The 20,058-nt window shown below is 40.5% G+C and overlaps 2 protein-coding genes across 2 annotated transcripts in view; both read left to right on the plus strand.

The window, feature by feature from the left end:
• The first annotated feature begins 3,787 nt into the window (after positions 1 to 3,787).
• Positions 3,788 to 10,327, plus strand: LOC139766434 (uncharacterized). Its single transcript, XM_071695119.1, has 5 exons — positions 3,788 to 3,808; positions 5,788 to 7,113; positions 7,401 to 7,496; positions 9,259 to 9,410; positions 9,993 to 10,327. The coding sequence occupies exons 2-5, from the start codon at positions 5,793 to 5,795 to the stop codon at positions 10,185 to 10,187; spliced, it is 1,764 nt and encodes a 587-aa protein (XP_071551220.1). The 5' UTR covers positions 3,788 to 3,808; positions 5,788 to 5,792; the 3' UTR covers positions 10,188 to 10,327.
• A 735-nt stretch (positions 10,328 to 11,062) lies between these two features.
• Positions 11,063 to 20,058, plus strand: part of LOC139766101 (nephrin-like) — a 218,965-nt gene continuing 209,969 nt past the window's right edge. Inside the window, 1 exon segment of the mRNA XM_071694261.1 lies at positions 11,063 to 12,099. The gene's annotated coding sequence lies outside the window, so the exon portion shown is untranslated.

Raw genomic sequence — 20,058 nt, forward strand, 5'->3', positions numbered from 1 at the left:
GTTTTAGGAATATTTTTCAACAAATTTTACAAAACGACCCATTAATGTGTAACACTGGCATTTGAATAACTTGGTTAAGTACTGGCACCAGATGAGGTGGACTGTCTCCACGAAACATGTCGTGCCACACGTATAGAAATATTACATGTTAAATATAATTGTAGGAACTACTGAAGTGCGATTTCACCTTCATATATATATATATATATATATATATATATATATATATATATATATATATATATATATATATATATATATATATATATATATATATATATATATATATATATATATATATATATATATATATTTTGGAGACCCTGTTGATGACTGACACTAAAATGTCTGTTGCTTTCAGATTTTGTTCAAGGTTCAGGGAAATAACTTTGCCTTGCTCTCAACAGCTTTACGGCTTAAAGTAATATCTATCCGCGTACGTCTATATATGGTTTTGATTAATATGTCATCAGAAGATTACAGACCATAGAATGGAATTTGGCTGAGGGTAGATTACTAAGATCCATTTGCAATCATACAGTGGAAAGCCGTCCATCGCGCCTCACTAACTCTCTTAGTTTCTTACTTGAAAAAACAATATGACAATGGTCCTCATCTCTAGTGTATGGTAGTCTTCATCTAGACTTACCAATCAGTGTATAACTAGTGTATGATTTCCTTTATCTCTGATATCATGATAGAAGATATACCTGGAATACTCACGTACAGTCGAGCGAAGTAAGTATTTTGAGACTGCGGAAGTAGCTATGCTAGGGAGAAGTCAGTGGGTATATGCTCTTGGCTTGTGCAACCAAAAGGATCAACAAAACGTTTGGCGTTGATGTAGTATTGCACGTAGGGCGTTCTCTTTTTTTTCCTCCTCCTCCGTCTCGATGTGTTGCCTGGTGCTGTGCATATAAGCTGAAAGTACGAGGCCATGCGCAAGAGCTTTCTAGAAAATCTGGTCGACTGCCAGAAGGGGTTTCTGGGTTCGACTCCCGTGCCACCTGCTGTCAGTGTATTGTCTCGCTGTAGCTCTGTCGTAAGCGCTGAGTTCACAGTCCCCCGCAAGACAACAGTGTTCAGAGAGTGAGTAGATTTCAGACAATTTGATGAGGGTGTGTCGAAAATGAGACCACAGCTCAAACACTATCACATACTTTTCCTGTTATTTGGAGTATATTTGAGATATACACTTACTCTGAGGCATGACTAAAAGATATAACTAGTATTATAAGTGTTCAACATACTGATTACTTTAGTAAAGTGTGAGCCATTTGGCTAGGTTAAATGAAAAAAGGAAATTTTACCCATATAAGTCTTGGAATCTAAAGTGGTACCTACATGTGTTGGAAGTTAAAGTAAATGGTAGCTGTATAAGTGTTGGAGGATCGTGTTCCACTTAAACAGTATTAGTATGGGTGGTTGAGGACATTAAGTGAAGTGAATAGCTTTCTATCCTTGATCCATTATATAGACTTGATAGATAGACAGATAGATAGAGAGTTTACATTGTCTATGGTCAGTCTTAGAACTAAACTTAGATTTACAGAGGCCTTTGAGAACGCAAGAATCACAGATATTAAGAAGAGATAAATTGAACTAGCTGGGAAACTTAAAACTAATTCATCTTTTCTCTTCATATACTTCATTCTTTATAGGAAAGGATGCATAAGATATTTTGTTGCGATAAACAGTGGGACGTAGATATGAATGGATAGCAATGAGCATCAAGCTAATTGGTTCAGAACGACTAAAGTTAATGAAGAAATATGAAAACCGTCGTAAAAGATGGTATACATACAAGAAATTAAGAAGAATTTCAGGCTAAAACTAAATGAAAATAGAGCAAGTTAAACATCAAAATTATACCATATATAACTTAGAGGCGAAAAGACTAGAGCTGAAAATATCAGGTAAGTGTGTGTAAGTGAGGTAAGAGGAATATTGTGAGAAATCTATTGAATGGAAAAGTAAAGAAAAATCACAGATTCTACAGCAAAATTATAAGAAAGCAAACCAGATGGATAGTAAAGTAAATATCTAATTATACTAAATATAAAGCAAGAGAGATAATAATACCGTGTGACATATTGGTAACAAACTTTGGGTTACTTTTTTCTCAAACTCTGTATCTATATTTAAGGTCAGTTCGTTGTTGATTTGAGTAATACGCAGATCTGAAGAAAGGTATCGTGAGGAGAGGCAGTCTATCTGCCAGCGTAGTAGGGCAACGAAGTATGGATTAAAGGTCAGAATTTTACGTGATGATAGATAAGTTGGAGACAATGGCTGTGACTTTGTTTACTGAAAACAGTGTTAAGGATGAATGCAAGAACGTAAGGGAGAGTTAACCCACTCACCCACTCTCTCCATCATATATATATATATATATATATATATATATATATATATATATATATATATATATATATATATATATATATATATATATATATATATATGAGCACTAGTCCGTGATGATAGCATGAAGGTGAATTCGCACTTCAGTAGTTCATACAATTTTATTTAACATGTAATTTTTCTATACATGTGGCACGACATGTTTCGTGGAGACAATCCACCTCATCATCAGGTGCCAGTACTTAACAAAGTTATTTAAATCCCAACATCACACTTGAGTCCCGCCGTCCAGCACCAATCTGTACAGACCAACCACTGTCCGCTTTGTCTGGCAGTAACCGTTGTAAGGGAGAGTGATTAAGGGGGGTCACGTGGCGGGGGTTGACCTGGGTAGCTGGGTGTGTCTTGAACAACTTTTTTTACGTTTTCGTGTTTTGTCACTTCTCTGATAATGATTTGGTTAATGCTAGGATGGTCTTTAGAATTGCTTGTGGACAAATTAAAGTTATTAGTATTAACAGTTAAGACAGATTCAATGACGTTACATGTGGCATAATCAGCAGAGGGGTATAGAATAACGGGATTTTCAAGATCTATGGCCAGGGTGATCATTTTCATGACAATGTTTAGCGATCGCATTTTTGTGGTCATCCCTGCGTACTGCATGACGGTGCCAATAACATCTCTCCGTTACAGTTTTACCTGTCTGGCCTGTATGAATACCTTTACATGCCTTGCATTTGACGACGTAAACACTCCCAATTGTTGCATGATTTGGCTTACTATTTACGAAGGTCTTACTGATGGTGTTATTGTGATTGTAATGTTGTTTTCCAGCACAATAGCACCATCAGTAACATCTTAATGAATCAAGAAATATAATTTGTCCCCAGGCAATTTTAAAGCCCATCCTAGCATTGACCAAATCATTATGAGAGAATTGACAAAACACGAAAACAAGTTGTTCAAGACACACTCAGCTACCCAGGTCAACCCCCGCCACGTGACCCCCCTTAATCGCTCTCCCTTACAACGGTTACTGCCAGACAAAGCGGACAGTGGTTGGTCTGTACAGATTGGTGTTGGACGGCGGGACTCAAGTGTGATGTTGGGATTTAAATAACTTTGTTAAGTACTGGTACCTGATGATGAGGTGGATTGTCTCCACGAAACATGTCGTGCCACATGTATAGAAAAATTACATGTCAATTAAAAATGTATGAACTAGTGAAGTGCGATTTCAATATATATATATATATATATATATATATATATATATATATATATATATATATATATATATATATATATATATATACGTGAAACATTCATCAACTAAGTGGTGGACGTGACGGATCCACACACTTGTATAATCGTAAGTGGCACAGGTGGCTACGTACACTGGCATTGTCCCAATAAATCAAGAAGAACCATCTGGTGCCAGGTAAGAGAAATTAGTTGTTCTTCTCCATAAACATGAACATGGCTCTTGGTTATTCAAGTCTACATTCCATTCGACTTCGTATTTATACACACTGATTATCTCTGCTTCTGAGATAATTCCTTTTTTTATTTTTTCCTCCTTGCACTTTCAGAAAAGAATTCTTTTCATAGTGTGTGTGTGTGCGCGCGCGCGCGCGCGCGCGTGTGTGTGTGTGTGTGTGTGTGTGTGTGTGTGTGTATTAAAGGTGAGAACGTTCAAGAGATGGGGCCTCACGAGTGTAGAACCTCCTCCCTATATAGTGAAGATAATTGCACTCACTCACACAGACACACACACACACACACACACACACACACACACACACACACACACACACACACACACACACACACACACACACACACACACACACACACACACACACACACACACACACACACACACACACACACACACACACACACACACACACACACACACACACATACACACATACACACACACACACACACACACACACACACACACACACACACACACAAACAAACAAACAAAAAGATTTCCTTCGTGTTTTTCAACGACTGCGTGGGTGATGTTAGTTGATTAATTCCGTCTCATATAGTCAAGAACTAACTGGTGTTATTTCCCCGTCGTTACATAGACGTACATTCATACAACGAAGCGAAACGGCGAAAACCCTAAGCTTTACTTCGTTATAGAGGCTTATCGTAAATCCCGAAAGCACACTGCAATAGGTTGCTTGAAGCAAGCAATATAAATGCCCATTAACCTTCTCGAGCCAAAATCATAACAACTTTAGGAAATACTGAAGACATTTCTTGAAGGAATTTGGGCTAACTACCCCTTTGGGCAGATCACCCCCTTAAAGATAGTTTGATAAACAATAACAATATATCTTACTTGAGTAATTACATATTTTCTTATTCATCTAATGTTTAAATATCAGTTATCATGTATTGATTTATTCATAATTACTGCAATACCCTTCTTCCAGGTGCTCCTACAGCCCCAAGGCTGCGCTACATTCATTCGCAGGGAAAGGATGGACGCTTGTGAAGCGGGAAGTTCTTTGACGAGACTTTGCTCTGTTTACTAACGATGACACAGCCTCACCAAACAAGACTTTTCACTCTCGGTGTAACCTGCAGCAGGCAGAGTCCGGTAACACCGGCTTTTCTATATTACAATATAGATATTCTATCTACTATCTCGAATAGACAAATACTTTTATGATACTGATTATCAGTGGATAGATATATTTTACAATGACACTATAATATACATGTATTTGAAATTCTTTTTTCTTAGCAGATTACTTGAAAGATGGTCGTATATCACACTGGATTGAAATCAGTCTCAAAAGTCTTAGAGATGTTCCATGTTCCTTCTCTTTATTCCTGGATGTTCATTATAAAATGTAGATGATTAACGAAATGCCAAACACGTTTTAATCTGTTTGATTAGTCAGTAAATACACCAATAAAGCGGTTACTTTGATTACATACCAAAGTGGCAGTTTTTTTTTATTGCGACTGCACATCAGTAAAGCAGTTAATTGAGCCACAAACCAGAGAGACATCTAGTTTACACATGTACTCTAACTCCACTGATAGAGTTGAATGCTTTTCAAGTATGGTCTTAAGAATACGTCTCTTGATCGTCTAGAAGAATCATTTTCACAAAGGGAAAAATTACTTGTTCCTTGTTATACATGGAATTCTATTTTTCCATCATACTTTAGAGGTCAGACTCTGATTTTGATTGTGATTCTAATATGCACATCTTCAGACTAATTTACATACATTTTTCAAATTTCTTTACAGCAGAAAGTAGGAGAATATAGTGTTCAGTGATCACTCTCTTGTTTCGTCAAGGTACAGTACAGGTGTGATGGAACGAGAGAAAGAAGTTCAGAGAACACTTAGTGATTAATCTGATGTCTCTCTTCTACGGTACAGGAGTGATGGAGAGAAAGATGGAGGATCGTGTGATGGAACTGATGACACAGCTGGAGTCTATCCATCTCCATCGTCCGTCAGACCTTCACCATTCAACCAGTTCCAAAACCCAGAACACAAATTCCTTTTCTGAAAACTTACTCCAAGACTACGGCTCAGAGAGATGTTCCAAGTCCCTTCGTTCCTCTTTCGTAGAAGATAGTTATCCATCCAACGGCCTCACCACCACCTGCAACCAGGAGGGCTGGGAGATGAGATGGACAGCTGGCTATGGCCGGTACCTCATCACTTCAAGAAACATCACAGCTGGCGAAGTTATCTTTCGAGAGAAACCATTGCTCCTCGTCCCAAAGGTCGCTTCAGACCCTCTCTGCCTGGCCTGCTTGAAGACTCTGGATCACAAGGGTTGTAGGTGCTCTACCTGTGGTATTCTCCTGTGCTCACCCGACTGTCCTGGGGGCTCTCATGGAGCCCAAGAATGCTGTCTTTTGAGTCGCCTGGGTCTCAAATCAGCGCCGCTCAACGGCAGGGATGTCAAAGAGCTCCATGCTCTAGTTGGGCCTCTACGAGCACTCCTGTTGGCTACAGAATCATCGGCTGCGAGAGAAGCTCTTTCTCTTCTGCAGAGCCACAAAGAAAAACGGATGAAGTTACCCATCGGTCGTTTCGTGGAAGACCGTATAGTGAAGACGCTTAGATCTCGTCTGGGCTTGAAGGTCGAGTCTGAAATCATCCATCACTTGTGTGGCGTCTTAGACACGAACGCCTTCGAGGTCACTCTCGAAAACGGAGGTCGTGCCAGGGCTATATCTGTCTTGGCGTCGTTCCTCAACCACTCGTGTCTCCCTAATGCTCAACGATGGTACACTCAGGGACACATGACTGTCCGGGCATCAGTAGACATCCTCAAGGGCTCCCCGATCCTGATCAACTACACGCAGACCTTATGGGGGACCATCGCACGGGCCACGCACCTCTCCAGCTGCAAGATGTTTACGTGTCAGTGTAAAAGGTGTTTAGACCCGATGGAACTCGGGTCCCACATGAGTTCTGTCGCGTGTCGGGAATGTCAAGAGATGATGACGCCTCCAGAGACTCCTCGACGTCCCTGGCTGTGCCCAAACTGTGGCACTAGCACAGACGGCAGTGCCATCGAGGCACTGGTGAGAGCCGGGGCTGTCGCCTTGGGACGTCTGACCTCAGATGACCTCCAGGGCATGACCTCAAGTCTGACGCACTTCAGCAGGATGCTGGGTCAGAATCATTATATCGTCGCTCAGGTCAAATACGCTCTAGTCCAGGCTATCATGAAACGACCATTGAAAGGTAACTATAAGCTTTGACAGATGTAGACCAGGGTTGACAGTGGTGATGGAGAGCCACCTGGTGCTCCAGATGGTGGAAACTTATATAGGTTATGCCAAGTTTATCATATGATTAGACTTAGTTGACTAGAACTAGGACCTTATGATGGCAGAATAGATCTTAGGTTAACTATACCTTAAGTAAACTTCATTTACCATACGAGAATAAGCTTGAGATGGAGTTTACTAAAGTACATTACCTCTTGATAACACTATTTGGCTAAGGTAAACTTTCTTTCCTTTTCACAGATGTAAACTTCACCGACCTGGCTCAAGTGGTTGATCTCACGAAGGAACTACTCAAACTGGCGGCTTGTATAGAACCCGGGCTAACACGTTTTAGAGGCAAGTCACGTATCACTGTGTATAGTCAAGTGTATTTCACAGAGTTTATAGGATTTCTCTGATTGACTGATACTAATTTACATCTTCACAATGTAGTGGGTTCGAAACCCTTTACAGAGGGAATCCTGATGCTACCTTGAGACCCCCTATTCCGAGGGGCTTCTGCACTTCCAAGGCTGCGCGACACTCTCTCTCTCCTTTGCTTTAGCCATGAATTTGTGTCCCTCATTGGTAACGTACCTCCCTACCTACAAGCTAGACCGAGAGAGAAATATAGATACTCCTTCTATCATCCAACGCTCCAGGGAAGTTCAGAAACAACTAACACCTGATACCATCATTAACTTCGAACAATCAGAACAACAGCTCTGGAAGGCAGCACTTCTTAATCACCCATGTCAAGGGGTTAGAAGCCCGCCCTGTATATCCAATTAGTGATCATCTTCCTTCAAGAATATCATCCACCTACGCTCCTTGTGTTCACCGTCTATAGCTCTCATTCTGCACATTTTGTTTGGCTTTGTCGCTTTATTAGTAAAGAGAAGAAAGGAAATAGATCGGTAATCAAGCGTTTTGATATCATCTTTGTCATTATTGATATCTTATTATCTTTATTGTATCTTATCGTCTTTATTACATATTTCTATCATCTTTATTGTATCTTATCGTCTTTATTACATATTTCTATCATCTTTATTACTTTATATCATCTGTACTGTATTCTTATTACATAGTTTTTTTCGCCTTTAACTTATTTCTAATACCTTAACTTTTCTATCAATCTCTTTATTTTCTTTAATCGACAAGTACAGAATAACAACTTTATTGAAAAAAAAGATACTTTACTTTTACAGAACTGTGAGAAAGTTATGTATTACAATATCAAAAAACGGCTAATAAATCGAAGCAAAGCATTCTCTACCGTTTTTCAGAGAGAAACAGAGTGAGCATTGTAATGAATCATTTATATCAAAGTACATCGAATGCTTTTGAAATGTCATTCATACATTTTTTTTTTAGGAGGGGACCATATCTATTAGTTCAAAATTCCACAACAAAACTATCCGACCCATTTCATAAGAAATTTATTACCATTAAGCGAACCTATGTAAAAAAAGAATATCATGGATCCAATGCGATCTGATATTTTATATTTTCCCAATCTTTTTTTTTAATTTCGGAATGTGTGTGATTGTCTGTTTTTATTACCGGGTTAATGGACCCTGATAGAATCGACAGATCTTTGGATTTATGACACATTAGGACCATCAGAGTTTAACTGTCCAAGCGTGGAATTCTGGGTAGTGGATTCGTTCATTACTATTCTCTTTTGCCATGGTTTTGGAGGGTACGTAGATTTGGAGGTGGTGTTTGGAGGGAGTGGAGGAGGGTCAAAGGGAGTGGTTTGGAGGTGATGATTAGGAGGGAAGGGAGGGTGAAAGATATATATATATATATATATATATATATATATATATATATATATATATATATATATATATATATATATATATATATATATTCAGACGACTGAGCCTTTGGGGAAAAATCGTCACTTCTCTCCTCCTTGTATCCCTACTTTTAGAAAATGATAACACAGGAGGGGAGGATTCACCATGCAGGACGCACTTAGCTATTATATTTTCTCCACTATACCCAGGAATGATTATCTAACGTCTAATTTCAGGTATTGGTGTGAACTCAGAAATCCATTTTTCATCCAAAGATTATTCAATGTTGAATTTGTCACTCTGGTTTTCAGGTCTTCTCTTGTATGATCAGACTCGAGCTGAAGCTGAAGTGATCGATCGCTGCTCTTCCAGCAGAGGTGATACAAATCCTGAGGTTCGAGATAGCTCACTGAAGGATATCACTGCTTCGAACCCCACTGAGACTTCAACGAATCCATTACAGGTACTTCCTTTCTTTCCTGAGGCATTTTACCTACGTGTTTAATCAATATTATAGAATTCATCTATGAAGAGTAGTAAATGAAGCCTAAGGTTCACCAGCAGCTTCAGTACGCGGTGATCGAACCATCTCTGAACCCTCTTTACCTTGGCGAATCGAGACATTAGGTTCGACACAGCTTCAATCAACCCTTGAACTTTCGTCCGCTACATTTCCTTCTTATTCTTCCAACCTCATCCGCTTAGTCAGTTTCTACTCACTGTTTCATTCATGTACCACTCGAATCCTTTCATTTTACCCCTGTACCACAATTTACAGTTCTTAAGGGTACAGTCGACCCTTCGTGTATCAGGAATGATATATGTGTTTAACTGTACCTACCATGCTATCTCTTCAATGCTTGATGAAGACATTACAAATTGTAAAGAGTATCTTTAATTGAGAAGGAAAAATATATCTGCAAACAACTTTGTTGATGAATAGATGAATAGTTTCTTTGTAAACCTGTCTACATTCGCACACACTCATATTTACCTACAATATCCAAGTACATTAATGTATTTCTCTGTTGTTGTTGTTGTGTAGACGCTACTGTATCAAGCAGCGGAGTGTGAGTACATCCTACAGTATGACCCTCTGCTACAGGAGGTCATGGAATTGACTCGCCAGTTACGTTGGAGGATGGAATCTGACGGTAGTGTGATGACGTCAAACGCGACTCCTGGAAGCAATCCTGGAAGACATTGTGGTGCCAGCAAGAGCCACAGTTCCCTGGAATAGTTGTATATATATAAACTACTTTTGCTATGCTGTTTTGATACTTTAACTTTACTTAATGTATAGAATGATAATCTTTTTTTATGCTTCCTCTTAATCTATGTATCCTTTGATATATGTGAATGAATAAATATCTATTTTAAGAGTTTTTTTTCCAAGCTCTATGTATCCTTTGATATACAGGGGTAAATATGATAAGTTGTAGGTTAAAAGAAATGCTATTTCTATAGTGTTATAGAAGTCTGGTAAAATCGTATGTGGGTAAATATTGTGATGAAATCGACTTAGGGTTTAAAGTTTCCTGGGTTAGTGCAATGTATGTGACTGTCGCTTGTGATTACTATTTGTGTATTGAGTGTTTTTTACACTCCTGTTGCCCCGTTTCTTTTAAGTTATGTGTGCTTGCGTGGAGAGAGAGAGAGAGAGAGAGAGAGAGAGAGAGAGAGAGAGAGAGAGAGAGAGAGAGGACGGAATAAAATCACGTCCTTGCTTATATTTGCTGTACTCGGTACTAGCTATCTTTTCCGACATCCAACTAATTTTGGCATCATAAGTTTTTGGAATCAGTAGTTAAGGCAATTTTAAGACCCTTTTCTTCTATACCATATCTCCTGTAAATGATGACTTCATTAAGATATTACGAAACTTTGGTTGGAAAATCACGTCTTCCGGTATGAACGTTCCAGAGAATTCCTGTGTGTTCCTATGTTGGTTGCTGAGCTGCAGTGCGCATGATCAGGAGCCTGGCGCATGCGTATTAGTTATCTGGTCGGTCATTGGTGGGTATGGATTTGTATCAATCAATCACAGCTCGGCATAGGCTTCCTCAACTCCCCCCCTCCTCCAACCGCTTCCATTTGAAATCGGTTCTCCGGCGGCTTTGCCTGTGACCTTGACTACTTCGAGACTATCAGTTAAATTTTGTATTAAATATTTCGTTAAAGAAGGTGAAGAGTGGAAATATCTTCAGTAACATGGCGACCTCTTCCTTAAAGTGAAGTGTGTGGATTGTAACTAGACTTGTAGCTAACGAGTGACGAAATTGGTTCTGGGGCAAAAGTTATTCCCAGGTGTAAGAAAGAGGAAGATGTGTTGGAAATTATCAACTGTCACATCTTAAAGGAACAATTGTCGATGGCGCAGATCTGGAGTTGTGGAAACTCACTTTCTTTGTTGATCATTGGCTTCAGAAGTTCTGGGAATCATCGTACCGTCGTTAAGTACTTGACTCCGTCTTCCAGTACGAGTGTTAACTGACGTATTTTGTGTCTGGAAGTGACGTGACCATCAAGGAGCCAGGAAGAAGCCCCTGGTGTTGTTGGGAAAATCGACCAGTCGCAATCTGGGAAGGACTGGGAAGAGGAAACACGAGAGCGATAAAGAGAGAAGCAAGTGTTCGAAATGGCAATGGGTGTTTGGGCGGCAATGAGAGGCAGTTGAAGAAGTTTCACGTCATTCCTCTCGTGGATTTTGTTGTCCCGCAAACACGACGCCGCTCCGCTGATGCCACTCATCAAGCAGAATCCACGACCAAGAACGACTGTTGTGAACGACAAGTGGAGCAGCTTGGAACAGCCTGGAGAACCACGGATACGACCGACATGTCATCAACCACTTCGAGTCTTCTGTTGATCCTCAGAGCTCCGGTATCCAGAAGCAAGAATATCAAGCGCTTGTAGAGGGACATTTTCACAAGCAACTGGTCCATCTACTTCAAGAAGTCCTCGGCGCCATGCTTGCTCCGCCACACAGTCCAGCAGGGAGAGGAATCTCCGTCAGTTCTTCGTCACTGCCACGTAGCTCTGCCGCCCGGTAGTGGGAGGAGGGACAGCAGCGGTCAGTGCGACGACTTGTGGATGACGAAGAGGAGGAAGACCACGATGACTGACCCCCAAATCCGAGTCGTTTAACTGAGGTAAGCATGACTGTGTATAGCCTACGTGAGGGCCTCGGTTAGGTTTGGTTCGTTAGTTAGGTTTGATTCGTTAGTAGATTTGCCTCGTTAATAGGTTTGGCTCGTTTGTTGTTAATTTTGGCTCGTTCATTGGGTTTGGTTGGAAGTGTTTTTTTCCCGACGGTTTTTGATGCCTTTTGAACGATTCTGAACCTTATTTCTGTCGCAGATCGCTACTTGTTTGTGATATCCCCCACCCAAAGACCCTAGTTCTACCTAGGGACACGCCCTCGTTATCGTTGGATAAAGGAGGTTATGACAAGGTAGTGATCTACTGCTGATACGTATGTCAGAACCGTGCATGACGCATCAGACACCATCGAAAGACACCATTTCAAGCTCCAAACAGGTGGGTGTTCGAAGGGTAATTCTACTCTCTATAGTATACCTCCTGCTGAACTACGTGTGTCTTCATACACATATTGAAGTTACCCGTTGGCTACCGTTTTCTCACCCATCTTTATTTAAAGGATGACCTCGCTAAATGCTTGATAGTCTGTATCTGTATATTAAGGCTAGTTATGATGTGCTATACACTTAATGTTCCTTTTAAGCTGAAAGGAAGTGATATGTAATCACCTGAATTATGAAAGATATTCATCTTTGGATGAATCGTTTCATTTAAAGCCATCTAGGCAAGTGACTGTCAATAACGTTTGTACAACATCACAACTTGAGTGATGAATGACTCTTGGGTAGCAGTTAAGATGGCTCGGTACGTGTTAACATCTCGTTTGTCGTTTTCTAATCTTTTAAAGTCATTTCCGTTAATCGTCCCTTCCAATTTGCGATGGACATTCTCACATATACTTCCGTCTAACTAAACAAGTCATATCATCTCTAACTTGATTGGTCTCTAAGCGTTGTTGCTATACGTAGAAGCTAAAGCTAATCAATGTAACTTTCTATCACATTTATGAGCATAAGTGGTTTACAATCAAAACGCCATTACCATACGTGTCTAACGAGCAGACACATTAGTCGGGTTTGATCTGCTGTTGAAGATCGTTAAGAAGTCAAAATGGAAGGGGTATCGACTCTAACCTATCCTCCCTATATAAACCCAATCAATCTTTTGATGTACATAGATATCCTCTGCGCAGGTGTATACTGGTATCCCCTGCGCATTGTACACTATCCCCTACGCAGATGTACTCTGGTGTTCCCTGCGCAAATGTACACTGGTGTCCCCTGCGCATAAGTACACTGCTATCCCCTGCGCAGATGTACACTAGTACTCTCTACGAAGATGTACACTGGGATTCTCTGCGCAGATATACTGATATCCCCTGCGCAGATGTATACTAATATCCCCCGGGGAGATGTTCCTCGATACCCCCGTGCCTAAATGTATACTGAAATACCCTGCGCAAATACACACCTTTCCCCTGCGCAGAGGAATTCCAGACGTGGACTCCAGGAAAGCAATACCTTTGTGTGTGTGTGTAGGTACACGAAGCCTTGAGGACAATTTAATTACGTTTACGGGACTTACCAGAGAGAGAGAGAGAGAGAGAGAGAGAGAGAGAGAGAGAGAGAGAGAGAGAGAATGGTACCGGATGAAAGAACCAGTTTCGAATCATCATGTATCAATCACGCGAGACAGCTATATTCACGATGTCTTTCCCTTGAAAAAAAGAGAAAGAAAAAAAGGTTGGTAAGGTGCACACAACCCTCTGGTGTATCGTTTCTACACATAGGATCTCCCAGACGGAGTGATCCAGCCGGGGATATTCACTTTCATATTACTGAAACGCTTATTCACTGAAGCAGCGGACTCCAAGTTTTCGAGACTTTATTCCAAGATCCTTTCGAAAAATATTGCACCGTGGGATAACTTCTTGTTGCCTTTGTAGTTTATTCATATAACACCGGGAAGTATTTGCTATATATATATATATATATATATATATATATATATATATATATATATTGCCTAGTATCATATAGAATGAGATTAATCATTTATACATACAAACGTTTGAAGACAATAGATGTTAGAATCAATTTCAACGTTCTTAGGTCCTGATTCTGGTTTAAGATGCGATCCATGTCCTTCAAGCAAGCTCGGATCCAATCTATATCCGCTTATCCTTTGTTATTCTCTGGGATCAGCTTCAAGGCAATCTATACGTTTGCATTTATACAACACACATGTAAACATTCATGTATCATTCCTTTATACATTGATAGACATATATCACCCAGTAGCAGATATATTTTACTGTAGAAGATTTATTTTTTCATTTACGTACATTTTTCGTTTTCATGATGGAGAACTCTTACTTTTTTTTAAGAGTTGTGATTACCAGACACATTTCAGTGGCCAACTCGAAGTAACTTCTCGTCTCATTATTGATAACCAGAGGAAAAGAAAATCATGCAATATTGGCTAAAACTTTCCTCTGGAAGATGATCTCTCTCTACACACACACACACGGCCTTCCATGGTGCAGTGGCTAGCCTGCCTGGGTTCGATTCCTGAGCGCGGAAGTCGACCCAGACTCGACCCAGGTGCTCACACCCACCTAAGGGCTGGTCGATATACGGGAACCTGGCCTAGGCGCGCGCGTGTGTGTGTGTATGTGTGGGTGTGTGTGTGTGTGTAAACATGAACAGTAGTAGACATGCTACATATACACAAGGTTCAAAGATGGAGCAACATAAGTGTCACAAAAAGTAATCACATAAATGTTGTCGCTGAACATCCACGATCCTATTTCCATGTATATTCTCGATGATAAGAATATATCACCTTAAACCTGTCCTTTCAAACAGACACAAACTCGCCCACAGTACAAAGTCGTTTAAAAAAAAAAGTGACGACCTTTTGTCTGAAACACTTTGAGAAAAACGTCGAATATTTCTCTAACTTCACTTGACATGTGACGTCAAGTGCGCATTTTCCCCCCCACATTTGCATGCAACTTGTAAAAGAGCAGGTAAATGCAGCGTGAAGAACTATGGTACTTCATTGAATAATATGAATGTAGGTATTGTATAATGGAATGTAAATGGCTAGTTATTTTCCCTAAATGTTACTTTTTTCTTCCAGTGCAGAGTTCACGATGAACTGGGATGGATATGTGAAACATTTGTTAAGAGAACAAGGGAAGGAAGATATAAGTTTTTATGCTACAAAAGAGGTTTATATGGAAACTCTCCAACCGCATGGTGAATATATATATATATATATATATATATATATATATATATATATATATATATATATACACATACATACACACACACACACGCACACAATATATATATATATATATATATATATATATATATATATATATTATCCCTGGGGATAGGGGAGAAAGAATACTTCCCACGTATTCCCTGCGTGTCGTAGAAGGCGACTAAAAGGGGAGGGAGTGGGTGGCTGGAAATCCTCCCCTCTCGTTTTTTTTTAATTTTCCAAAAGAAGGAACAGAGAAGGGGGCCAGGTGAGGATTTTCCCTCTAAGGCCCAGTCCTCTGTTCTTAACGCTACCTCGCAAATGCGGGAAATGGCGAATAGTATATATATATATATATAATACACACACACACAACGGAGTCCACCCGTCTAGCGCCAATCATTACAGACCAACCACTGTCCGCTTTGTCTGGCAGTAACCGTTGTAAGGGAGAGTGATTATGGGGAGGGGGCATATGGCGGGAGTTGACCTGTGCAGTTGGGTGTCTCGATTTATCTTTTCTTTTATGTATTCGTGTTTGGCCAATTCTATCATAATAGTTTGGTTAATGCTAGGATGAATTTTAGAGTTGCCTGGAGACAAAGTTCTTAGTATTAGCAATTAAGACAGATTCAATGACATTACGTGTGGCATAATCAGCAGAGGGGTATAGAATAACGGGATTTTCAAGATCTATGGCCAGGGTGATCATTTTCATGACAATGTTTAGCGATCACATTTTTGTGGTCATCCCTGCGTACTGCATGACGGTGCCAATAACACCTCTCCGTTACAGTTTTTCCGGTTTGGCCAATGTATATATCTTTACATGCCTTGCATTTGACGGCGTAAACACTCCCAATTGTTTCATGATTTGGCCTACTATTCATCATGGCCTTACTGATGGTGTTATTGTACTGGAAAGCAACATTACACTACTGTTTTTTTTTTTTTTTTAGAACATATCTTAGATTAGCTTTGTTAGGAGAATAAGGCAACACTAAACATTTAGACTTGTCCTGAATAAATGGTAGGCCAAATCATGCAGGACGCAGGGATGACCACAAAAATGCGATCGCTAGACATCGTCATGAAAATGATCACCCTGGCCATAGATCTTGAAAATCCCGTTACTCTAGTACCCCTCTGCTGATTATGCCACATGTAACGTCATTAAATCTGTCATAATTACTAATACTAAGAACTTGATTTGTCCCCAGGCAATTTTAAAGCCCATCCTAGCATCAACCAAATCACTGAGAGAATTGACAAAAGACAAACAAGTTGTTCAAGACACACCCAGCTACCCAGGTCAACCCCCGCCACGTGACCCCCCCCTTAATCACTCTCCCTTACAACGGTTACTGCCAGACAAAGCGGACAGTGGTTGGTCTGTACAGATTGGTGCTGGACGGCGGGACTCAAGAGTGATGTTGGGATTTAAATAACTTTAAGTACTGGCACCTGATGATGAGGTGGATTGTCTCCACGAAACATGTCGTGCCACATGTATAGAAAAATTACAAGTTAAATATAATTGTATAAACTCCTACTGAAGTGCGATTTCACCTTCATAATATATATATATATATATATATATATATATATATATATATATATATATATATATATATATATATATAAGCAAAAAGTAACCTTCGGAGAGAGATAGAAACATGGTCTTATCATACTTTCCAACCATGACCCAAGAGATTGCACCTTCCAGTTAACTGTTTATTTAACACATCTTTTTACGAGATTAATTTCCCACATTACCAGTTGGTCCACGTGATCTCGAGGGTCCCCCCCCCCCCATTCCCCCATTCGGGTAAGGCCGTAAACACATATTCAATTTTGGGCCGGCAGTAATACAAGTCCCGATGACAGAGACACAGACCCCGGTGTAACAGACACAGACTGATGTCAGGATGTGTCTTTGGTCACCTGAGGAGGCCTTTTACATATTCTTATCGGCTTTTCTAGTGCCTTTATCGGGGTTAGAAAGCGTAGGAAGATTTCACAAACCTTCCACAATCTTGCCCTTAGATCAAGAGGGAGTTATGATCTGTCACAACCCAGCTGCCATAGCTGTTGTGGCTAACGAATTGTAAGTGGTGTGAGTACAATCTCTCCTGCGCCGTGTACCGTATGATTACTGTCTCTCCTGCGCCATGTACCGTGTGAGTACTATCTCTCCTGCACTGTGTGCCGTGTGAGTACAATCTCTCCTGCGCCGTGTACCGTTTGAGCACTATCTCTCCTGCACTGTGTGCCGTGTGAGTAATGTCTCCTGCGCCGTATGCCCCCATACATCTAAAGTCTCAGTTTAACATAAGGAAATAACTCTGGAAGTGGAATAAATCTGAGGTTTATGGCATTATTCAACGTCGAGAAATATGTGTACAATATATCGTCCGACATTCCTTTAAGGTGAGACTAGAACCACGTACCATCCTGACGGGTCTGGGCTGGTGTACCGTTGGTATAAATATGTACCATCCGAGCGGGTCTGGTCTGGTGTACCGTTGTTGGTATAAACACCACGTACCATCCGGATGGTACGTGATGGTACACGTACCAAAAACGGTACATCAGACTCGACTGGATGGTTCTCGTATACCACTTAGTGGCATGTGTACCGCCATGCACCGTCTGGACGCCTCTGGTGTACTATCGGTTGTAGGGTACTGCAGTTCGAGGTAAAGGCGATTGTGATGGTTTTGTGTGTGTTTGTGTGTCTGTTTCTCTGTGGGTCTGCCCGCTTTGACGGCTTGGACGTGGCTTCGACATGTGTCCACGAGCGCAAATATTTTTGGTAGACGTCAACGGAAAGGGAAAGCAAAAAAGAAAAAAAAGCTCTCGCGTCAGTTGTGATTTTCGGACAATTTGGGGGAAAAAGACGAAGAAAAGTTTTGACCATGGACGATTTTCAAGGTGACTTAGGATTTAAATCAAAGTAAATATTCTATTTACACAAATGGTCTCATTGATGACTTCTTTCAACTTCCCGATTTTCATCCCAGTCTGTTCAAAGAATTTCATCATCAATCAGTAGCTTTGACTTCAACCTGTTCCCTGACCTTACTCTTCTACCCCAGTTGACCTTCCCTATGGGGTTCCCGCAGCTCCCGGGCAGCTAGCCACGTCCAATGGGAGAGAGTACAGGTCATAAAGTACGGTGGTGATGTGTGTGTTTGTGCAAGACATCTGAGTACATTGCATGAGTACAGGGCAGGAGTACTAAGGAGTGTATGTACAGTGCCTTCAGTGCTGAAGTTGCGTCTTAGGGCATGGGTGTTCTTGTGATACACTGAAACTGTGGTTGCAATGTTGGAGAGAAGGGTGGCGTCAAGAACTATGTCGGGAAAGAATAACACGTACATGTCTAGGGAATGTAGTTTCAGGTTAGTGTAAATCTGAAAGTCGACCTTTCTCCTGTACAACTTACTCCTCGTCTTCTGTACACACTTCCTTTCTGCCTAATTCATTGACGAATGTACAGGATACAGTACCATCATGCCATACGCCACTTGACATACATAATCAACAAACTCTTGCCTTTTGTCAGGTTTGTGATCCAATGAAGTCACTTTCTTATACTGTTCAACTGCTCTCACGACCTCATCATTTCACTTCTTGACCATATCAAGTCGTTATCGCTGTCACGTACCATATTTTTTGAGTTTTACAGTGAATTCTTGCTCACTGTTTTAGCTGTAGTTTCTACAAGATACATAGAGATAACAGAATTATTCGTGGAACGAAGCACCAGCCCAGCACAAAATGAGGCCAGATACCGGTTTTGATACATCATTACGCTTCCGGGTCACACAGACACACATATATACAGGCCACCAGCGGCACTGACCTCTCCTAGCAACGCGAGATCATTATTTGACTGCCGGTGCTGAACGCGAGGGGGGTGGGAGGGTGGAGGGGTAGGCTACTAATGACTTCACACGAGTCCTTTACAGTCAAATGACCAGATGGTGCTGTAGGTAGTGACACTCTCGGCGTCAACTGCATCTCCCTTGACTTTACGCCCGTGATGAGCGTAAGTGATTTATATTTATCTTTCCTCAAACACTGTTGTGTTGAGGGTTAGATAGTTGGGGGTTTGGTAGTCGTTCTCTGTATGCGGGCAACTGTATACTAGAGGTAACGCAGTATTCCAGGAAGAGGCTGCTAATGAAACAGATTCAAGTGATTATTGAATGACAGTCAAGTAATTTGTTATATGAATACCACAGAATTTAGGTATTTACCTGAATGGCGACCAATTTTGGGCCAATGAGTTAGATATCCGACTATCTTTATATATATATATATATATATATATATATATATATATATATATATATTATGATCACACTAATCCGTGATGATAGTATGAAGGTAAAATCACACTTCAATAGTTCAAACAATTTCATTTAGCTTGTGGCACGACATGTTTTGTGGGGACAATCCACCTCATCAGGTGCCAGCACACATCCACCAGACTTTCAGATTATTGATTGAAGTTAAAATTTCAGCCTTAAAATATTCCATAAATAGTTACTGAGAATCGGATTAAGACGGTTTCCCATGGCAAGAACAAATTTCCTCAAGATTGTTATCTTTTTAACGAGTTAATATCCACCCAACTATCAAATTCAAGATGGAATGGGAAAAAGGCAAACTGCCATTTCTAGATGCGTTGATAAATAGAGAATCTGATCATTTGTACTTTAAAA

This window comes from Panulirus ornatus, chromosome 57 (assembly GCF_036320965.1).
Source record: "Panulirus ornatus isolate Po-2019 chromosome 57, ASM3632096v1, whole genome shotgun sequence".
NCBI classification, from domain to species: domain Eukaryota; kingdom Metazoa; phylum Arthropoda; class Malacostraca; order Decapoda; family Palinuridae; genus Panulirus; species Panulirus ornatus.

Coding starts and splice junctions, on each gene's coding strand:
- LOC139766434 (XM_071695119.1), top strand. CDS start 5,793: ATGGAGAGAAAGATGGAGGATCGTGTGATGGAACTGATGACACAGCTG. Junction 7,114..7,400: donor CATGAAACGACCATTGAAAG/GTAACTATAAGC, acceptor TCCTTTTCACAG/ATGTAAACTTCACCGACCTG. Junction 9,411..9,992: donor CTTCAACGAATCCATTACAG/GTACTTCCTTTC, acceptor GTTGTTGTGTAG/ACGCTACTGTATCAAGCAGC.